This window comes from Hemitrygon akajei, chromosome 4, assembly GCF_048418815.1.
Source record: "Hemitrygon akajei chromosome 4, sHemAka1.3, whole genome shotgun sequence".
NCBI classification, from domain to species: domain Eukaryota; kingdom Metazoa; phylum Chordata; class Chondrichthyes; order Myliobatiformes; family Dasyatidae; genus Hemitrygon; species Hemitrygon akajei.
The window spans coordinates 168,253,121-168,269,177 of record NC_133127.1 but is presented as its reverse complement, the minus strand read 5'-3'; the positions used below and the strand labels follow the sequence as shown (position 1 = coordinate 168,269,177).

Below are 16,057 nucleotides of genomic sequence, written 5' to 3'. Positions count from 1 at the left end.
TTATATGAAAACATTATGAAACCTTCATAATTCTAACAGATTGTGGTGGGTTGAAGATTAGCTTCTCACATTCAGAAACTCATGGTTCCAAAATGAATGCCCTTGATCCAATGTAAATGAAATAGCAAAAATTAATCCTACACAATGGCCAGTGACTCAGTGTAGAACACTTTACTTTGAATGATACTTTCAAAACATCAGCATCCATTTGACTTAATTTCAATGAAGCAGTTCACGAGTGATGTAATTTTAAGGGATTTAGAAAAAAGCATCTAGGATGCTGAATAGTATCACTGGGGTTGAATACAATGTAACAGTCTTCTGCTAAAATTGAATCTTAACTTTTTTCTTATAAGTCTGAAGTCGAACAAAAGAAACCTGAGTCCATAGCCTTGAAAAAATGTTGCAAGAATACAGACAAAATTTACAAGGATGTTACCTGAGTTATAAGGAAAGATTGAATAGGTTAGGACTTCATTCCTTGAAATGCAGAAGATTGAGAGAGATTTGATAGATGTATACAAAATTATGAGGGTATGTGCAAGCTGGCATTTTGCATTGAGGTTGTGTGGGACTACAATTAGAGGTCATGGGTTAAGGGTAAAAGGTGAAAAGTTTAAGGGGAACATGAGAGGAAATTTCTTCACTCAGAGAGGGTTGTGAGAGCGTGGAACAAGCTACCTGTGCAAGTGGTGCATGCTCGCTCAATTTCAATGTTTAAAGGAAGTTTGGGTAGGTACATGGATGGTAGGGCTATGGACCCACTGCAGGTTAATGGGAATAGGCAGTTTAAATGGCTTGGCACAGACTAAATGGGCTAAAGGGTCTGCTTATGTTTGTACTTTTCTATGACTGTAATAATTATGAATCAACATTAATGACACACTGTCTTCGTGTTGTTAGCTCCTCTTTATAATTGTAGCAGTGTAGCCATTGCTAACTGCACAGTTCACTGGGCTTTAATAGGAAGACATTATGAATGACTAGCACTTATTAATGCAGGCCTGCACATAATAGGAAGTTGCATTGTGGCTGGAACAAGGGCTGCTAAGTGTTCTCTAGCTGGAGTCTGATTACTATTTTTAAAATGTTATTTTTGACTAAAACGCTCCCCTTCTTATTTACTTTTACAGCTGCCCCTATTGATCACGTCTACGGTACTTTGAACATTGTGGGTGCCACAGAAACAAAGTCTTATGCAGATAGATCCAACCTAAGGAAAGAGATTGAAGGAGCAGGAACTTACACATTGTTTGCACCAAGTAACGATGCCTGGAATTTGCTGGAATTTGTAAGTTCTCTATAAATCATTTCCAAAAGATGGCAGGCTCAAAAGGCAATTTAAAAACAAAACTTTGTATTTATGTGAAGATGGTATTATAAGCTAACCCAGTAGAGTCCATTTGAATAGCTGTGGTAATGGTTTAAATTCTGCAGCTGGGCTAATAGAACTAATCATTGAGTAGTCATCCCAACCACACTGGGGCACACTGCCTCAAGAAATCCCTCCAAAAATTAAAAGTTGTTTATTTAAAAACAACATGCAAATGAACAGAATTAAACCATTCGATTAGACTGCTAGCTCGGCATAGTAACTACAAAGCAATGGCAGTGTCCATGCTGGAGTGATGGAAAGCACAATTAACCAGGGCAGAGGGAGCAAAGGGAATGGAGATGATATTGAGGAGAAGGAGGTGCTGATGCCTAAGCCTAAACATTACAGGTTGCCTGTGATTGTCAAAAAGTATGTGGCGTTGTTGATAACTGATTGTAAGGCCTTTTGATTGGATAGTCTTGGTTATTACTTCAATAAGGCTTTACAATAATAAATCTGAGTTTGGACATTAAATTGTAGATTGCAGGTACAAAAGAACAATTGAGTAACTGCCATTTCCATTTGTTCAATAGGAGATACGTGACGCACTGCTAAGCAATGTGAATATTGAACTCCTCAATGCTTTACACTACCACATGGTGAATTACCGCTTATTAACTAAGAATATGAAGAATGGAATGACCGTGACCTCAATGTACAATGACCTCGGGATTCTCGTCAATCATTATCCAAATGGGGTAGGTTTGTGGTCATTACTGTTTTACATCTTCTAATTGTGTGAAAATACAGAGTGTTTGAACATATTTCTTTCTTCTTCAAGTTACTGACTCCCTGATTAAGCTTCATCTAAAGCTCCGGTGCTAATGTTTTTACAATTAGAACTGTCAACTATTGGCCCAGAGGATGTTACTTTTTCATCTGCTGCTTTAATTGGTAATACTTTGCCTTTATTTCAGGGTTGGCAGTTACTGAGATGCTGACCTGGTGATTCAGATGTAAAAGTGCTCTGGCCAATCATTCACCCCCTCTCTTTGCATCATGGCCAATCATTACACCCCCTCTCATTGCATCGTGGCCAATCATTACACCCCTCTCATTGCATCGTGGCCAATGATTACACCCCTCTCATTGCATCACGGCCAATCATTACACCCCCTCTTATTGCATCAAAGAAGTCAATGGACAGCATGGAACTGGATTTTATTTTAAGACCCCCCCCCCCATAATATTTTAAGTTTACTAGCCTTCTTAGTTCCCAGAATGTCTTTCCACAAAATTCTCATGGAAGAATTCTTTGCGTAGAAATCCAGTTGTTAGAGGAAAATATAGTTAAACTGAAGCAGAAAAAATTTACAAGATGTTGCCAGGAGTAGAGGGCCAAGTTTGTATTGCTTCTATAATAGAATGTGTGACAATCTTTATCAGTGTTTAAAATTATGAGAAACACAGATAATGTGGATGATAACAGTCTTTTTCCCCCAGGGTACGAGTGTCCAAAATGAGGTTGAGGGTGAGAAGGGAAAGGTTAAAAGTACCTGCAGGGCAACTTTTTTCACAAAGAAGGTGATGAGTATAGAATGAGCTGCCAGGGGAAGTGGTTAAGGCAGGTACAGTAGTAATATTTAAAAAGCTCTTGAAAAGGTACATGGATGAATGGGGCTTTAATGGATATAGGTCAAGCACAGGAAATTGGGATTAGTTTGGTGATGGCCAGCATGGATTGGTTGTGATGAAGGGCTTGTATCCATGCTCTATAACTTTATGAGGATGTTTTACTCTGCCTCTATAGTACAATTCCTGCTACTGACTAGGCTCGAGTCTCTCATAACCTCAATCTCTATCTGTACTGAAATTCCAACCTGTAAAGAAAAGATTAATGGCATCATCAATAACTACTGCCTTTTCAGTTTGTTAATGGTAACACACTGGCATGACTGTTTGTTATCAAGTGCATGGATAGATTTTACAGACCAGCATTCCTGGAGCTGATCTTTGAATACCTGGAGTTTATTTAGAAATGCTGCTCCACATGGAAGAGCAGTCACATATTTTCCCCTTCATTAAGATTGATGTGCTTTGAACTCAGGCCGGAGTGCGTGGCTGAAGAGGGAGAAAGAAAGGATCAGCCATAATTGAATGGCAGAACAGTCTCGATGAGACAAATGGTCTAATTCTGTGTCTATGTCTTATAGTCTTACTATACTCTCTTACCACAGGATATGGGTATATTCATCAAAATTTCCTTTTGATATTTAGTACAGTACTAACAGTTGCTTTTTAGCTGTTTTTTGGAGAAAGTTTACAAGTCTAAACATAAGCTTATGATTATAATAGGAGTTTAGGAACTGGATAATAAGGTCTGTGTACAAAGAAAATGATGGTGTATCTAGAACTTGGGCAGGTGGGAAAAAGATGATGCCACAAAAAAAGCCATGGAGGAAAACAGTGGGAAAAAATCAATTATTCCTGGGACATACTCTTGCATTTGTAGGGAGATTATATTTGACTCTAAATGAGAAAATAAAACTGCCAGAACAAACTGCTGGAAAATCTCAGCAGTTCAGACAGCATCTGCAGACCAGACACATGCACAGACTTGATGTCCAAGATCCTTCTGTTGAAGGATTGGGGCTAGCCAAAGGGTCTTATTTTAAACATTAACATTGTTTCCTTTCCGAGGATGCTACCTGATCTGCTAAGTGTTTCCAGCACTTCCCCATTTTTTAATAACTTTAATCATTCCTGGAGAATATGAAATTACTTTCAAAATATCTGAATATTGTAAGTATATCAAAAAAAGCTAATTGAAGAACTTCTTGCTTTTCTGTATCCTTTGCAGGTTGTTACAGTGAACTGCGCCAGAATAATTTATGCAAATCAAATTGCAACTAATGGCATCGTACATGTAATTGACCGAGTTATTAGGTCAGTCACTAATACCCTAGAAGAAGTCATTGAAAATACTGACGAGCTTCGAACTTTTAAGGTAAGATGATAAATGGCAGAAAATCCATATTAAATATGATTTTTATACAACAAAATCACAGATTAATTGCGACACACACAAAATGCAGGAGGAACATAGATTAATTGTCTTTGATGAGATAGTATTTTAAATAGCGTTACAAATCATACTAACTAAAAACCTTTAAGAAGTTGCAAACAAAAGTGCATCAGTTACACATGGGATTAATGTTGGATTGGTGTGAAGTGGGCGGTTGCCGGTATGTTGTCAATAAGCTGAAGTGCCTGTGTCCTTGCTGTATCTCTCTTCGGCTTTCTGATGCTACATCATGCATCATAAAGTTTGTATATTATTGAAACACCAATCATACAAAGTGACACACAGTCATCAAAACTGAAACATTTTATGATTCTGGGATGAGTCTCATTAACTGATCAGAGGTGACATATCAATTATCTGATTGAATAACTACTTAATCTAGAATGGATTTTAATGTTATGGGAACTAAACACATAATCTGCATTATTTGTTGTTCTTTACCTCTCTAGTAGTCTTTGAAATCATGATGTTGATTTTTAATGGTTTTTCTCAATGAAATGATGGTGTATTTTGGCATAAAGGGAGCCATTTATTTTATCAAAAACTCTAAACACTAATGCAGAAACTATTTTTAATATAGTCTCTGTTTTTGTATTAGATTATTGATACACAGATAAATGTTTATACATAGAACCCAAGAAAAACATTAGTACAAGAGTTTCTTAACACAGTCAGCCCTCCTTATCCGCGGGTTCCACATGTGCAGATTCAACCAACCACAGATCGGGAAAACCCAGAAGTTCTCTCTCCAGCACTTGTTGTTTGAGCATGTTCAGACTTTTTTTCTTGTAATTATTCCCTAAACAGTACAGTATAACAACTATTTACATAGCATTCACATTGTTTTGGGCATTATAAGTAATCTAGAGATGATTTAAAGTATACGGAAGGATGTGCATAAGTTACCGCAAATCGGGAATTAAAAAAAAACAGAAGTTCTCTAATTCAGAACAGGTACATCCGGTGTTATTTAGCATCAGTTAGTCACACGTTTGTCTTAGTATTTAGTATATATTTTACCTTTCTATGCATATAAAACACATATGAAACATATGTATTTCAATAATTAAACCACTGCGTTGCTTAGTAATAATTGTAGCTTTCATCGGGGCAGATCCTTCACATGCTCCATTATTCTCACTTTATCCTCTAAAATTGTTCTGATCGTTGACCAACTGTAGCCTAACACTTTTTCGATTGCTTTATTATTTCCACTTTATTTTCAATCGTGATCGTTTTCCGGAACGGAAACAGTGCGGGTGGCAGGTCCCGAACTCTGCCGGGTCCTAAAGTCCACCGCACTGAGACGGGTTAAATAAGGGACTTAAGCATTCGCGTTTTTTTTTGTATCTTTGTATCTGCGGGGGATCCCGGAACCAATCCCCTGCGGATAAGGAGGGTCAACTGTATAATGCATTGTGAATTTAACTCTTCTCTTGCCAGACTGCTTTAGCTGATTCAGGGTTGTTTGAAACCCTTAGCAAAAGTGGCTATTACACAATCTTTGCTCCAACCAATGAAGCCTTTGGCAAGCTTCCACAAGAAGTTCTAGAACGCATTACGAGAGACCCCGTGGCGCTGGAAGGTACTTTGTTAATTGTTGTGGAGTGTAACAAATGACTGACTTGTTCTCAAAGCAATCATTTGGATTGCCCTGTGTATGTGTTTGGCATTATGCCTGCATTCCAGTTTGTCTCAATTTGTTTTGGTGGTTTGCACTTCAGACATGTTAAAGCAATTTCCTGACCTAATTAACACATGAATGCAAATCTGTGCATGGTGTAAAATGGCTGATAGCAATTAATTGAAGTTAATAGGGAAAACATTGTGAGAGATCTCAAAGAGGCACATAACATGCCATCACTCATTTTGTAAAATCAACATCTTCAGCCCATCATAACATTTTTTTGCCTTTGATCACAGTGTTACATAAATGAAGTTTAAATAATAAATTAGCCATTTTAGCACAGAAATTAGATTGCACTCATTTTGGGTGTGTTAATTGGTGTGTTAATGTTAATTTGGCTCTAATACCTAATTAGGTACTCTGCCAAAAGTTGTTATGTTTTTGAGAAATGGTTCAAGTAGTTTGCAGTCATTTTCTTTCATTGAAACATGACCTGAAAGTTTTTCTGCACCAGCCTACAGCTGCTGTATCATTCTGACACTGACCACAAGGGACCTTTGCTTTTAAGTAGGTCTCCCATAGCAGCCATGGTCCTACGGCAATATGCACTATTGGAGGGTGGTGGTCACCATTCAATCCCATGCAATGGTCTGTACGTATGGGAATCCCATACTGAGAGTGGCCAAAGCCATTGAAAGTTGTAGGAGTGTGACAGTAATCATAACGTATTAGACTAATATGCCTTTCGGATTGTGGATAGAAAATGGTTGGATTCCTGTTCGATGACATCATGGCATGTGTGAGTGACACCAGGAAAATCAGTGGGACTAGTAGCATAATTGGGCAAAATGCACTAAACATTCATAGCACATACAAAGTTCGTGATTTACATTGTAAAAAAGTTAGTGATTAACTCCAGCTTTTGTATTGTTGATAAATTTTGAAGTTTTCTAAAATTTTCCAAGTAGGTGGCTCTCCACATACAATAATCCTGTTTCCACATTGTCAGATTAGCATTTCAATGAGTTATAAATGCTCTAGAAAATACATTAAAATCTATTTAAACTTTATCTGCCTATGATTTTCTAGACATTATATATCATCCTAGATATTCCTTTCATCAGCACCCAACAAAGGGCTGTGCAACTCAAAAATCTAGTACAGAACAGTTTTGCACACTTCTTTTTGAAAGTCCTTGCATATATGATGATTTTTGGCCTCATACTTAGGATTTTCTCTCTTTCCAGCACCTTATTTCCAGTGTAGAATTTCTCAAGTGATATCAACTGCAGTAAAATTTGTCAGCAAATGGATCTCAACCTCAATGACTTCTCATTACTTCAAGAACACCCAACTAGAACCAACTCCATTTCTCCTGAAATAGTGCCATCTTTGAGATAGTTAACAACTATCTTGATCAGACGACCACCCTCAAACTGCATTATATATCCTCACTGAAATCCATGACCCTCTCAGGTTTTACTTCACCCATGTGCCTTGCCCATGGAAGCCAGTATCACAGTAATTCTCAACCTTACAGTCTTAGGATCATTCCAAGCTTTTGCTGCTGATTTGTGCTAAATCCCCAGTTTGGTAATGAATTTGATTTTAAAAGAATTAGGAATTGAATCTCTCATAAACATGTTTCAAATGGTAATGTTTGATTTGTATTTATGACTTCTATTGACTGGTTATAATGGATCTGCTTAAATAATGCATCTCCTAGTTTTGTGCATCAGATTAAATTAAACTTGAAACCTGTGTGTCACTTTTTGAATACTCTCCTAACCTTCTGCTATTCTCTTCTAGCTCTAATAAATTACCACATTCTTGACTCTGTCCAGTGTTCAGAAGCTATCATGCATGGTTCATCATACACAACCTTGGAAGGATCAAATATAGAGATTGGATGTGAGGGTGATAGTCTGACTATTAATGGACATCGGATGGTAAATCGTAAAGACATTGTGACAACCAATGGTGTGATCCACTTAATTGATCAAGTGCTGATTCCCGATGCAGGTAATTGACGACAGATAATGGCTTACATATGCAGTTAACTGTGATGTGTTTCTTTCCTTCCTTGTATATTTTCCAAATGTACTGTTGCTTTTCTAGTTTGACAAGTAAATAATAAGTGCAATAAATTCTCATTTAGTCTGAAATGAGTACGTTGTGCATTTTGAAATATTAATAGCTTTCTGTATAAAATTTACATTCATGGAAAATATATCATTTTGAAAATTTAATCCATATAGAGTTTTTTTTTAACACAAGGGCAGGCAATGCTGCAGTCCCATTTAGTTTACAATAGCACAAATATCCTTAGAATGGGTAAAACATTAGTTAGATTTGTACCCATTTCTAAAGAGATGGAATGAGTAGGTCAGTAAGAGCTGAAGCAATTCCAATACCTGGATGATAGCTCTAGTTACTACATTTGGCAGTGAACAGAATTCCAAATGACTGGAGCTATCATCCAGGTATTATTGCTGTTTGTACACTTGGGTTGCAATACGTAAATGCAGGACTTCTATATTTTGGCATACAGACATTTAGGCCATTTGGCCTTAGAGTTGTGCCCAATGATTTTCAGTAGTGCAATGCATCATTTTCTCATGAGTGCCCTTTTTGTTAGGCAATCTCTCCAGATCGGGAATGACTTAATTCCACTCCAGTTTACTGAGTTCTGAGGCAGTGAATAAGGTTAAGGTGGCAACGGCAGGTTATTTCAAAGATGGGCAGAAAGTTGCTACTGGAGTGGGTGGTCCATTGTGTAATTTGTGAGGTGGTGATCCCCATCCACAGGGCCTCTGTGTGCTTCTGATGAATGGCCTCACATAATCACTGCCATTCTGAATGATCCTTCTCCACTTTTGACCAATCTTGGTCCACTGAGAATGTTGCATTTCTTTAATAAAACTCCTTGAATACTTTTCTCTCTGCATTTGGAATTCTGTTCACTGCCAAATGTAGTAACTAGAATCTCAATGGTAGAGAATTTGGAGGATTTTATGGACACAGTGGTAGTACTTTTGCAATGCCTTGCACACCTCAGAAACATAATTGTAGGCATGGATTAATGCTCTTAGTAGATGATTATTCTTGTGTTGGGTCCTAGTTGTTAACATTCGAACATTTCAGAAGAATGAGAGTAGATCTTATAGAAACATATAAAATTATGAAAGGTATAGATAAGATAGAGGCAGTAAAGAACTAGGGACATCGCCTCATAGGGAAGTAGATTTAGAATGGAGATGAGAAGGAACTGCTTTTCCCAAAGGGTGGTGAATCTGTGGAATCCTCTGCCCAATGAAGCAGTGGAGGCTTCCTCAGTAAATACATTTAAGACAAGGTTGGATAGATTTTTGCATAGTAGGGGAATTAAGGGTTATGAGGAAAAGACAGGTGGGTAGAGATGAATCCATGGCCAAATCAGACATGATATTGAATGGCTCGATGGGCCAAATGGCCTTCCTATGAACACCATTTTCTCTCTCTGCCAAAGGCTCTGCTGGTACATTGGCAGTAGTAATGAATTTCATCAAAAATATTTGCCTATGATGAGAGGTGGCTCTCAAAGTATGAGAGAGATGTATGTTTTCTAGGATCTTGCTGTAAACTCTGTTGGAGGACAGTCTGATGCAGTAGCGCCAGGTGGGTGGAGGACCTTGACATTCAAATACTGAGAGTTAGGTTCATCCTGTCCTATGCTTAGACAAATGAAGTTACAATATCTTGGAACTCAGCCTCCAATATTCAACTTGACTCCTGGTTCTAGAGTGTGATCATCATTTGCTCTTCGTATTAGCTCTGTTTCACAGAGGTGAGGTGCAAGAAGGAGAATAAAACCGATAAACAGTGTTGGGACAATTGCACAGCCTTGTTTGACATGGCTGAGATTGGCTCACTGACTTAACCACTGGTTAGAAACATGGTTCACATCTGACATGGACATGGCACAAATATAAATTAGGGTCAAAGGCTTGTGTGAGGTTGAAGAAAACCTGATATTGTGGCTGGTGCTCCTCCCCCACTTTTTTTCTTATAATCATTGCACAGTGAGAATCAGGATCGCAGTACCTGTAGATGAATGAAATCTTAGCTGAGATTTGGGAGCAATTCTCCGATCACTCAGAGAATTTGCCTGAGGAGGACCCAGTCTTTGAAGTTTCTTATGGAGGACAGCAGATAAATCTACATGTCTCCCTTATTGAAGGTCATCGTGATTACAGCATTTCAGAGGGCCCCTGGAAAATCCTACACTTCCTAGAAGTGGATGTGTAATTTAATCTCTTCACTGCTGGTTTTTAGGATTTCAGCAGGTATACTGTCTGTTCTTCAGGCCTTGTTATTTTTGACTTGGAATTAAGACCATAAAACAAAGGAGCAGAATTGGGCCATTCGGCCCATTGAGCCTGCTCTGCTATTCCATCATGTCTTTGACACCCTCCACTTATCAACCTTTGTTTTAAATATACTCAATGACTTGGCCTCCACAGCCGTGCATGGCAATGTATTCCACAGATTCGATAGGTTTCAATGAGATTACTTCTCATTCTTCTGAACTCCAGCAAGTACTGGCCCAGAGCCGTCAAACACTCCTCATGCATTAACCCATTCATTCCTGGAATCATTCTCATGATTCTTCTCTAGACCTCTTTCAATTCCAGCACATCTTTTCTTAGATAAGGGGCCCAAAACTGTTCACAATACTCCATATACAGTCTGACCAATGGCTTATAAAGCCTCAGTGTTATATCCTTGATTGTATATTCTAACTCTCTCAAAATAAATGTCAATATTGCTCTGGCTGTCCTTACAACTGACTCAACTGGCAATTTAACCATAAAGGAATCCTGCATAAGGATTCCCAAGTCCCTTTGCATCTTTGATTTTTGAATTCTACCTGTAATTTCCTCAAAGAATTCCAACAGATTTGTCCTTTTCACTCCTGGTTGGGAATAGCAGCATGGCTAGGAAGAATTAGGTTGCTGTGGGATGAAATTCAGAGCACTTGCATCGGGAACAAAGTCACAGCTGAGAAGGTTTTCAAAGTGTTCTTTCCAGTAAATATCGACTACCCTTCTGTCCTCGATGAGTTCATCTCCATTCTTGGCTCTCTGTAGGGTGGGCCATGTGAGTTTCGCCTTCACATGCCTATAGAGGGTTTATTCTCCCTGGAGTAAACTGGAACTTCCAGTACAAGATCATCTTATGTTGTGTTCATTGATTATCTCCTCGATCGCATTGCTGTTATTCCTGGTTCTTTTTGGTAGAAAAGCTAAGAGTCTCTTTACAGTGACTACTTATGGCAGATTAGAAGCAGCTATATGTCTCTTGTAAGCTGTGAGTTGACAGGTATTCTGTGGGGAACTGTCTGAGTAGAGCAGTTATTGTCATGTGGTTGAGGGCTTCAAATTTGATTTTAATGCGGCAAAACTTAGTTTACACTGATGTTTTGGAGTCAAGATTATAGTTATAATAGGGCAGATTAAACAATGCTGGGTCTAGAGATCATCAGTACCTCTCAAAGCAGGGTTAATGTGTATATCTCGATGGGAGGGGGGGATGGTGCTTGCTCAGCTGAAGAGATATTTTAACAGATGGTAGTGCTTTGACTGGAAGTTTTGCCATGACATCTAGTCCTTATTGCTCTAATCAAACTGGCTGTTCATTATAAAACACTTTATCAAGAGAAAACCCTATTAAGTGTGTAATATATCTAAATAATTAGTGAAGTTTTTGGAAATCCAGTGATTCCATTGCACTCAAAAGCTTTTATTAATGCAACACAAGTTGTTCACTATGAATGGAATTGTATACATTCAAAGTCAGTTTCTTTATCATAGTCATTAAGTTGTACAGCATAAAAGTAGCCCCTTTGGAACATTGTGACAATGCTGACCATCCATACAATACCTATTCATACTAATCCCACTTGCCTGCATTAATTCGTATCCCTCTGTGTCCTCCTCATTCATACCTGTCCAGATGTTTCTAAAATGCTGCTACTGCTTCTGCCTCCACCACCTCCTTAGCAATTCATTGCCAATCCCAACTACAACTTGTGGCAAAACATTTATTCCTCAGATCTGCTTTAAAACCTTATCCTGTCCCCTCAAATCTGTGTCATCTGCATTTAGACATCTCTACCATGGGAAACAGACACTGGCTACCTACCTTGCCTGCCTGTAATAATTTTATCTAGCTTTATCGTGTTTCCTTTCTGCATCCTTTGCTCCAGAGAAAATAGCCTTGGCATATTCAATCTCTCCAAGTAACTTAAACCCCCCCCCCCCCCAAACCAAGTAACATCCTTGTGAATCTTTTCTGCTCTCTCAGTTTAACGTCACCATTCCTACAGTCTGATAACCAGAAGTTCATGCAATACTCTAACTGAGGCCTAACTAGCATCTTACACAAATTTAAGACTATTTTCCTACTCTTAATTGATGCTTTGGCTGATAAAGGCAGTTATGTCATATACTTTCCTCACCATCCTGTGTACATCTGATCCCATTTTCAAGGAATTACATACTTGTACACCGCATTCTCTCTTTTCAACAGCACCCCCCATGGTCCTGCCATTTACTGTGTATGTTCTGCCCTGGTTTAGCTTCCCAAAGTGCATCATTTTGCATTCTGTTCATATCAAATGCCATCTATCATGTCCTTGTCCACTTTTCAAGTTGATCCATCATGTGGCAAACTTGGACAACTTTCTTCACTGCCTATTTTGGGTGCCATTTCCAAACCCACTTACATTCTCATCCTAATCAATATACATGACAAACAACAGAGGACCCTGCTTCAGACCCTAAGGTTTGCCACTGGTCACAGGCCTCCAATCAGAAAAACAACCCTTCACTGCCATCCTCTGCCTCCCACCATCTGGCTAATTTGATGTCTAATTTGCTAACTTGCCCTGAATCCCATATGTTCTAACCTTCTAGAGCAGCCTACCATGTGGAACATCGTCAAAGGTCTTGCCGAAGTCTATATAGAAAATACTTACTGCAATCTCCTGTCTTGTTTTGATAAAATCCTTGGGTACTTCTGGTCAGTCTCTGGGGATTTATCCACCTTCATGCATTTCCACTCCCTGTAACATTTCTGATTTGTAATGCTCCAGTATGCCACTGTTACCTCCTCTAAGCTTATCTGCTACACGTCCTTCTTGGTGGCAAATACAAATGAGAAGTATTCAATTAAGTTCCTGGGCATCTCTTCAGGTTCCACACATGGATTACCACACTAATCCTTAAAGGGACCAACTCTCTCCGTTGGAAACCTTTTGCTGTTAATATACTTACAGAATCTTTTTGGATTTTCAGTTAGCTTCTTTGCCAGGCATATCTCATGCCCCTCCAATTTTTCCTTTGAATTTTCTTATTAAATGACTCCTACACCTCTACTTCTCTTCATTGGACTTGCATGATACTAGCAACCAAATCCTGACACACGCCTCTATTTCCTGACTAGGTCCTTGTATTCTCAATATGGAATGGCAAAAGCATGAAAAGGTATTATTTAAGGATAGTATATATAAATTTTCTGAACAACATTCCGGATATGTTCCTAGTATTATGCATTCTATTTTCCTGATTTGTTTTCTTTATATTATTAATCTTCAGTATTTGTATGGAAGTTTCTTAGAAAAAAAATCATATTGAGGGTAACTGTTTAGATTCCCTATACTGCTTACTAAGTTCTGTAACATGAATCTGATACAATTTTAGTGCTGAATGTCCCGTTGTCCTGCACAGTATTAGTGCTACTTAGTCATTCAGCACAATGGACCAACCAGTCTCCACGATGAATATAATCTAACCTAGCAAGTTATGCTTACTGATTCATACATTATTTGTTGTCTTGAAAAGTTAAGTTGGAGCCTATAATGCTGTTCAGATAATGGCATGGATGGTGCAGACCAAAACTGAGTTATCACTATCAATGCGTCATAGTTACTTTGGGCCAATCAAGTTAAATTGTGCTGACTGGTCTGCCTTTTAATGCCATATTGGCTATTAGAAAGAGCAAGTGCAGTGCAGAATTTAGTCTAGTGTGTGCCAAAATTTTGTGATTAAAAAAATAAACAATATTTTACCTGTGATCATGTGACCAGAGTATGTATAAACTCAAAACTGATTATGGCAGAGATGAAAGATTGAAACATTGCTTCTAATGATAAAATCTCAGTACTTGTTATATGAAAGAGAGCTAGTTAAATATTTTGCAGTGAACTGAGTTAGGATTGTTTGCTAAACTGTTTTGAAGTTTTATGCAAATCTGTACAACTAAAGGTTATCTTAACACTACTGATAAATCTTCATTGATAACTTTTCCTTTATTGCATTTAAAGCTAAGCAGGTTCTTGAATTGACGAGCAGCAAGCAAACAGTATTCCATGACTTTCTGATAAAAACTGGAATTTCTGCTGCTTTCACTAAAGGAGACTACACCTTATTTGTTCCTTTCAATGAAGCCTTCACTGGTAAACTATCACATCAACTTTTTTTGACAATGTGCTGAATCATTTAACATGTTATATTGTACATAACTATTTTATTTGATATCCTGTACATAAGCATTTAACACATAAAATTTCTTTGGCTGATGCTTAAAAGGATAAAAGTTTAGCTGGTCATTCCAAGCTTTTTAATATCTTGTTTAAAGTGGCAGACAAGAGAGTTTGATAGGAGCACATTAAATACCTATGGATTGATACTATTGCAAATTATCCTTTTCTGGTGTTAGTTGTCATTTACTTTTAATGTTTGGTCAAAATGGGTTACTTTTGAAACTTTTGGGATAGCTCTGTTAGGCACTTTCAATCTGGTAAAAGTAATTGCTTTTATTAAACTTTAGATATGGTAACTTTGTGAATATAATAATTATTTTACCATGTTCAAATTAGACTGAAAAGTAGTAGCATTTGTTATTGCTACTGATTACTGCGGAATTGGCTATAGCAATACTATTTGGCAGTATCAATCCTTACAAAATACTGTCACATAAAAGTCCTGAGTTCAGTTTATGTTGGTCATTGCTTATTAATCTCTGTGAATCTGTGTAAATCCATCGCTTTTATTATAGTGAGTCTCATTATACAGTGTAAATTGGGATTACAGAGAAGGAGTGAAAGGATGATTAAACTATACAATTGCAGTAACTCAACTTGAATCTATACACGTGACTTCACAGTCGATACAGGTCACATTGCCATTCAGGCCTTCCAGTTTTAACATAGCATTTTCACTTTCATCCCACAGAGGAAATTAGGAGCTATGAACAGCGATATCTGAAAAAGGTCCTACAAAATCATATTCTGAAAACAAAAGTGGTCCTCAATGAGTTGTACAATGGACAAACACTAAGGACAATTGGAGGGAGTTTCCTCAGAGTTTTTGTCTACCGCACTGTAAGTATGGAAAATTCCAATGTACATTATGTTGCAGTGATTTAAAACATTTAACCTTGACTTCATTTAACCTGGACAAATTTCTGAGGAAGCAATAAATAATAAATAGATGTTAATGAATTGGATGTAGTTTACATGGAATTTTTGAAGACAAGAAAGGGGGCAAAGTAGAAGGAATTCAACAGGTTAGAAAGGAGAAACTGAGAACAGATGTTAATAGTAACAGGCCAACTTGTATGTTTGTTTCTGGCTCAATACTCATGGTTGCATTTTTACATATCTGAGGTTTGTTTATACTGGAGATCTCCATGGCTACTGTGGATGTGCCATAAAGTGTGATGTATCAGAATGAAGGCTGAGTCTTCATTAAAAATATTAATAAAATTACTAAAAAGTAATTAACATACTTAAAACATTTAAATGCTAGGAATTAAATAATAAGATTTATGGAAAAAATATCAAATAAATGAAAGGTTGGTAACTCTATTCAAATGGCTTAGATTATTTTAGAAATGCCAGCCATCTCTGGCATAAAGCTAAGGAGCAGGATTGTTCCTCACCTCAGAATGTATCTGCTGAGCTCAGCAGGTGGCATACCTGTCTTCC

The 16,057-nt window shown here is 37.7% G+C and overlaps 1 protein-coding gene across 3 annotated transcripts in view; it reads left to right on the top strand.

Annotated features, from left to right (window-relative positions):
- LOC140726920 (periostin-like) overlaps positions 1-16,057 on the top strand; it is a 66,060-nt gene that overhangs the window by 13,655 nt on the left and 36,348 nt on the right. For all 3 annotated transcript variants that reach the window (XM_073043924.1, XM_073043925.1, XM_073043922.1), the window contains exons 4-10: positions 1,134-1,291; positions 1,909-2,073; positions 4,176-4,322; positions 5,844-5,985; positions 7,837-8,049; positions 14,393-14,524; positions 15,303-15,451. In XM_073043924.1, the coding sequence (XP_072900025.1) occupies positions 1,134-1,291; positions 1,909-2,073; positions 4,176-4,322; positions 5,844-5,985; positions 7,837-8,049; positions 14,393-14,524; positions 15,303-15,451 (1,106 nt within the window). The remainder of the gene's footprint in view (positions 1-1,133; positions 1,292-1,908; positions 2,074-4,175; positions 4,323-5,843; positions 5,986-7,836; positions 8,050-14,392; positions 14,525-15,302; positions 15,452-16,057) is intronic.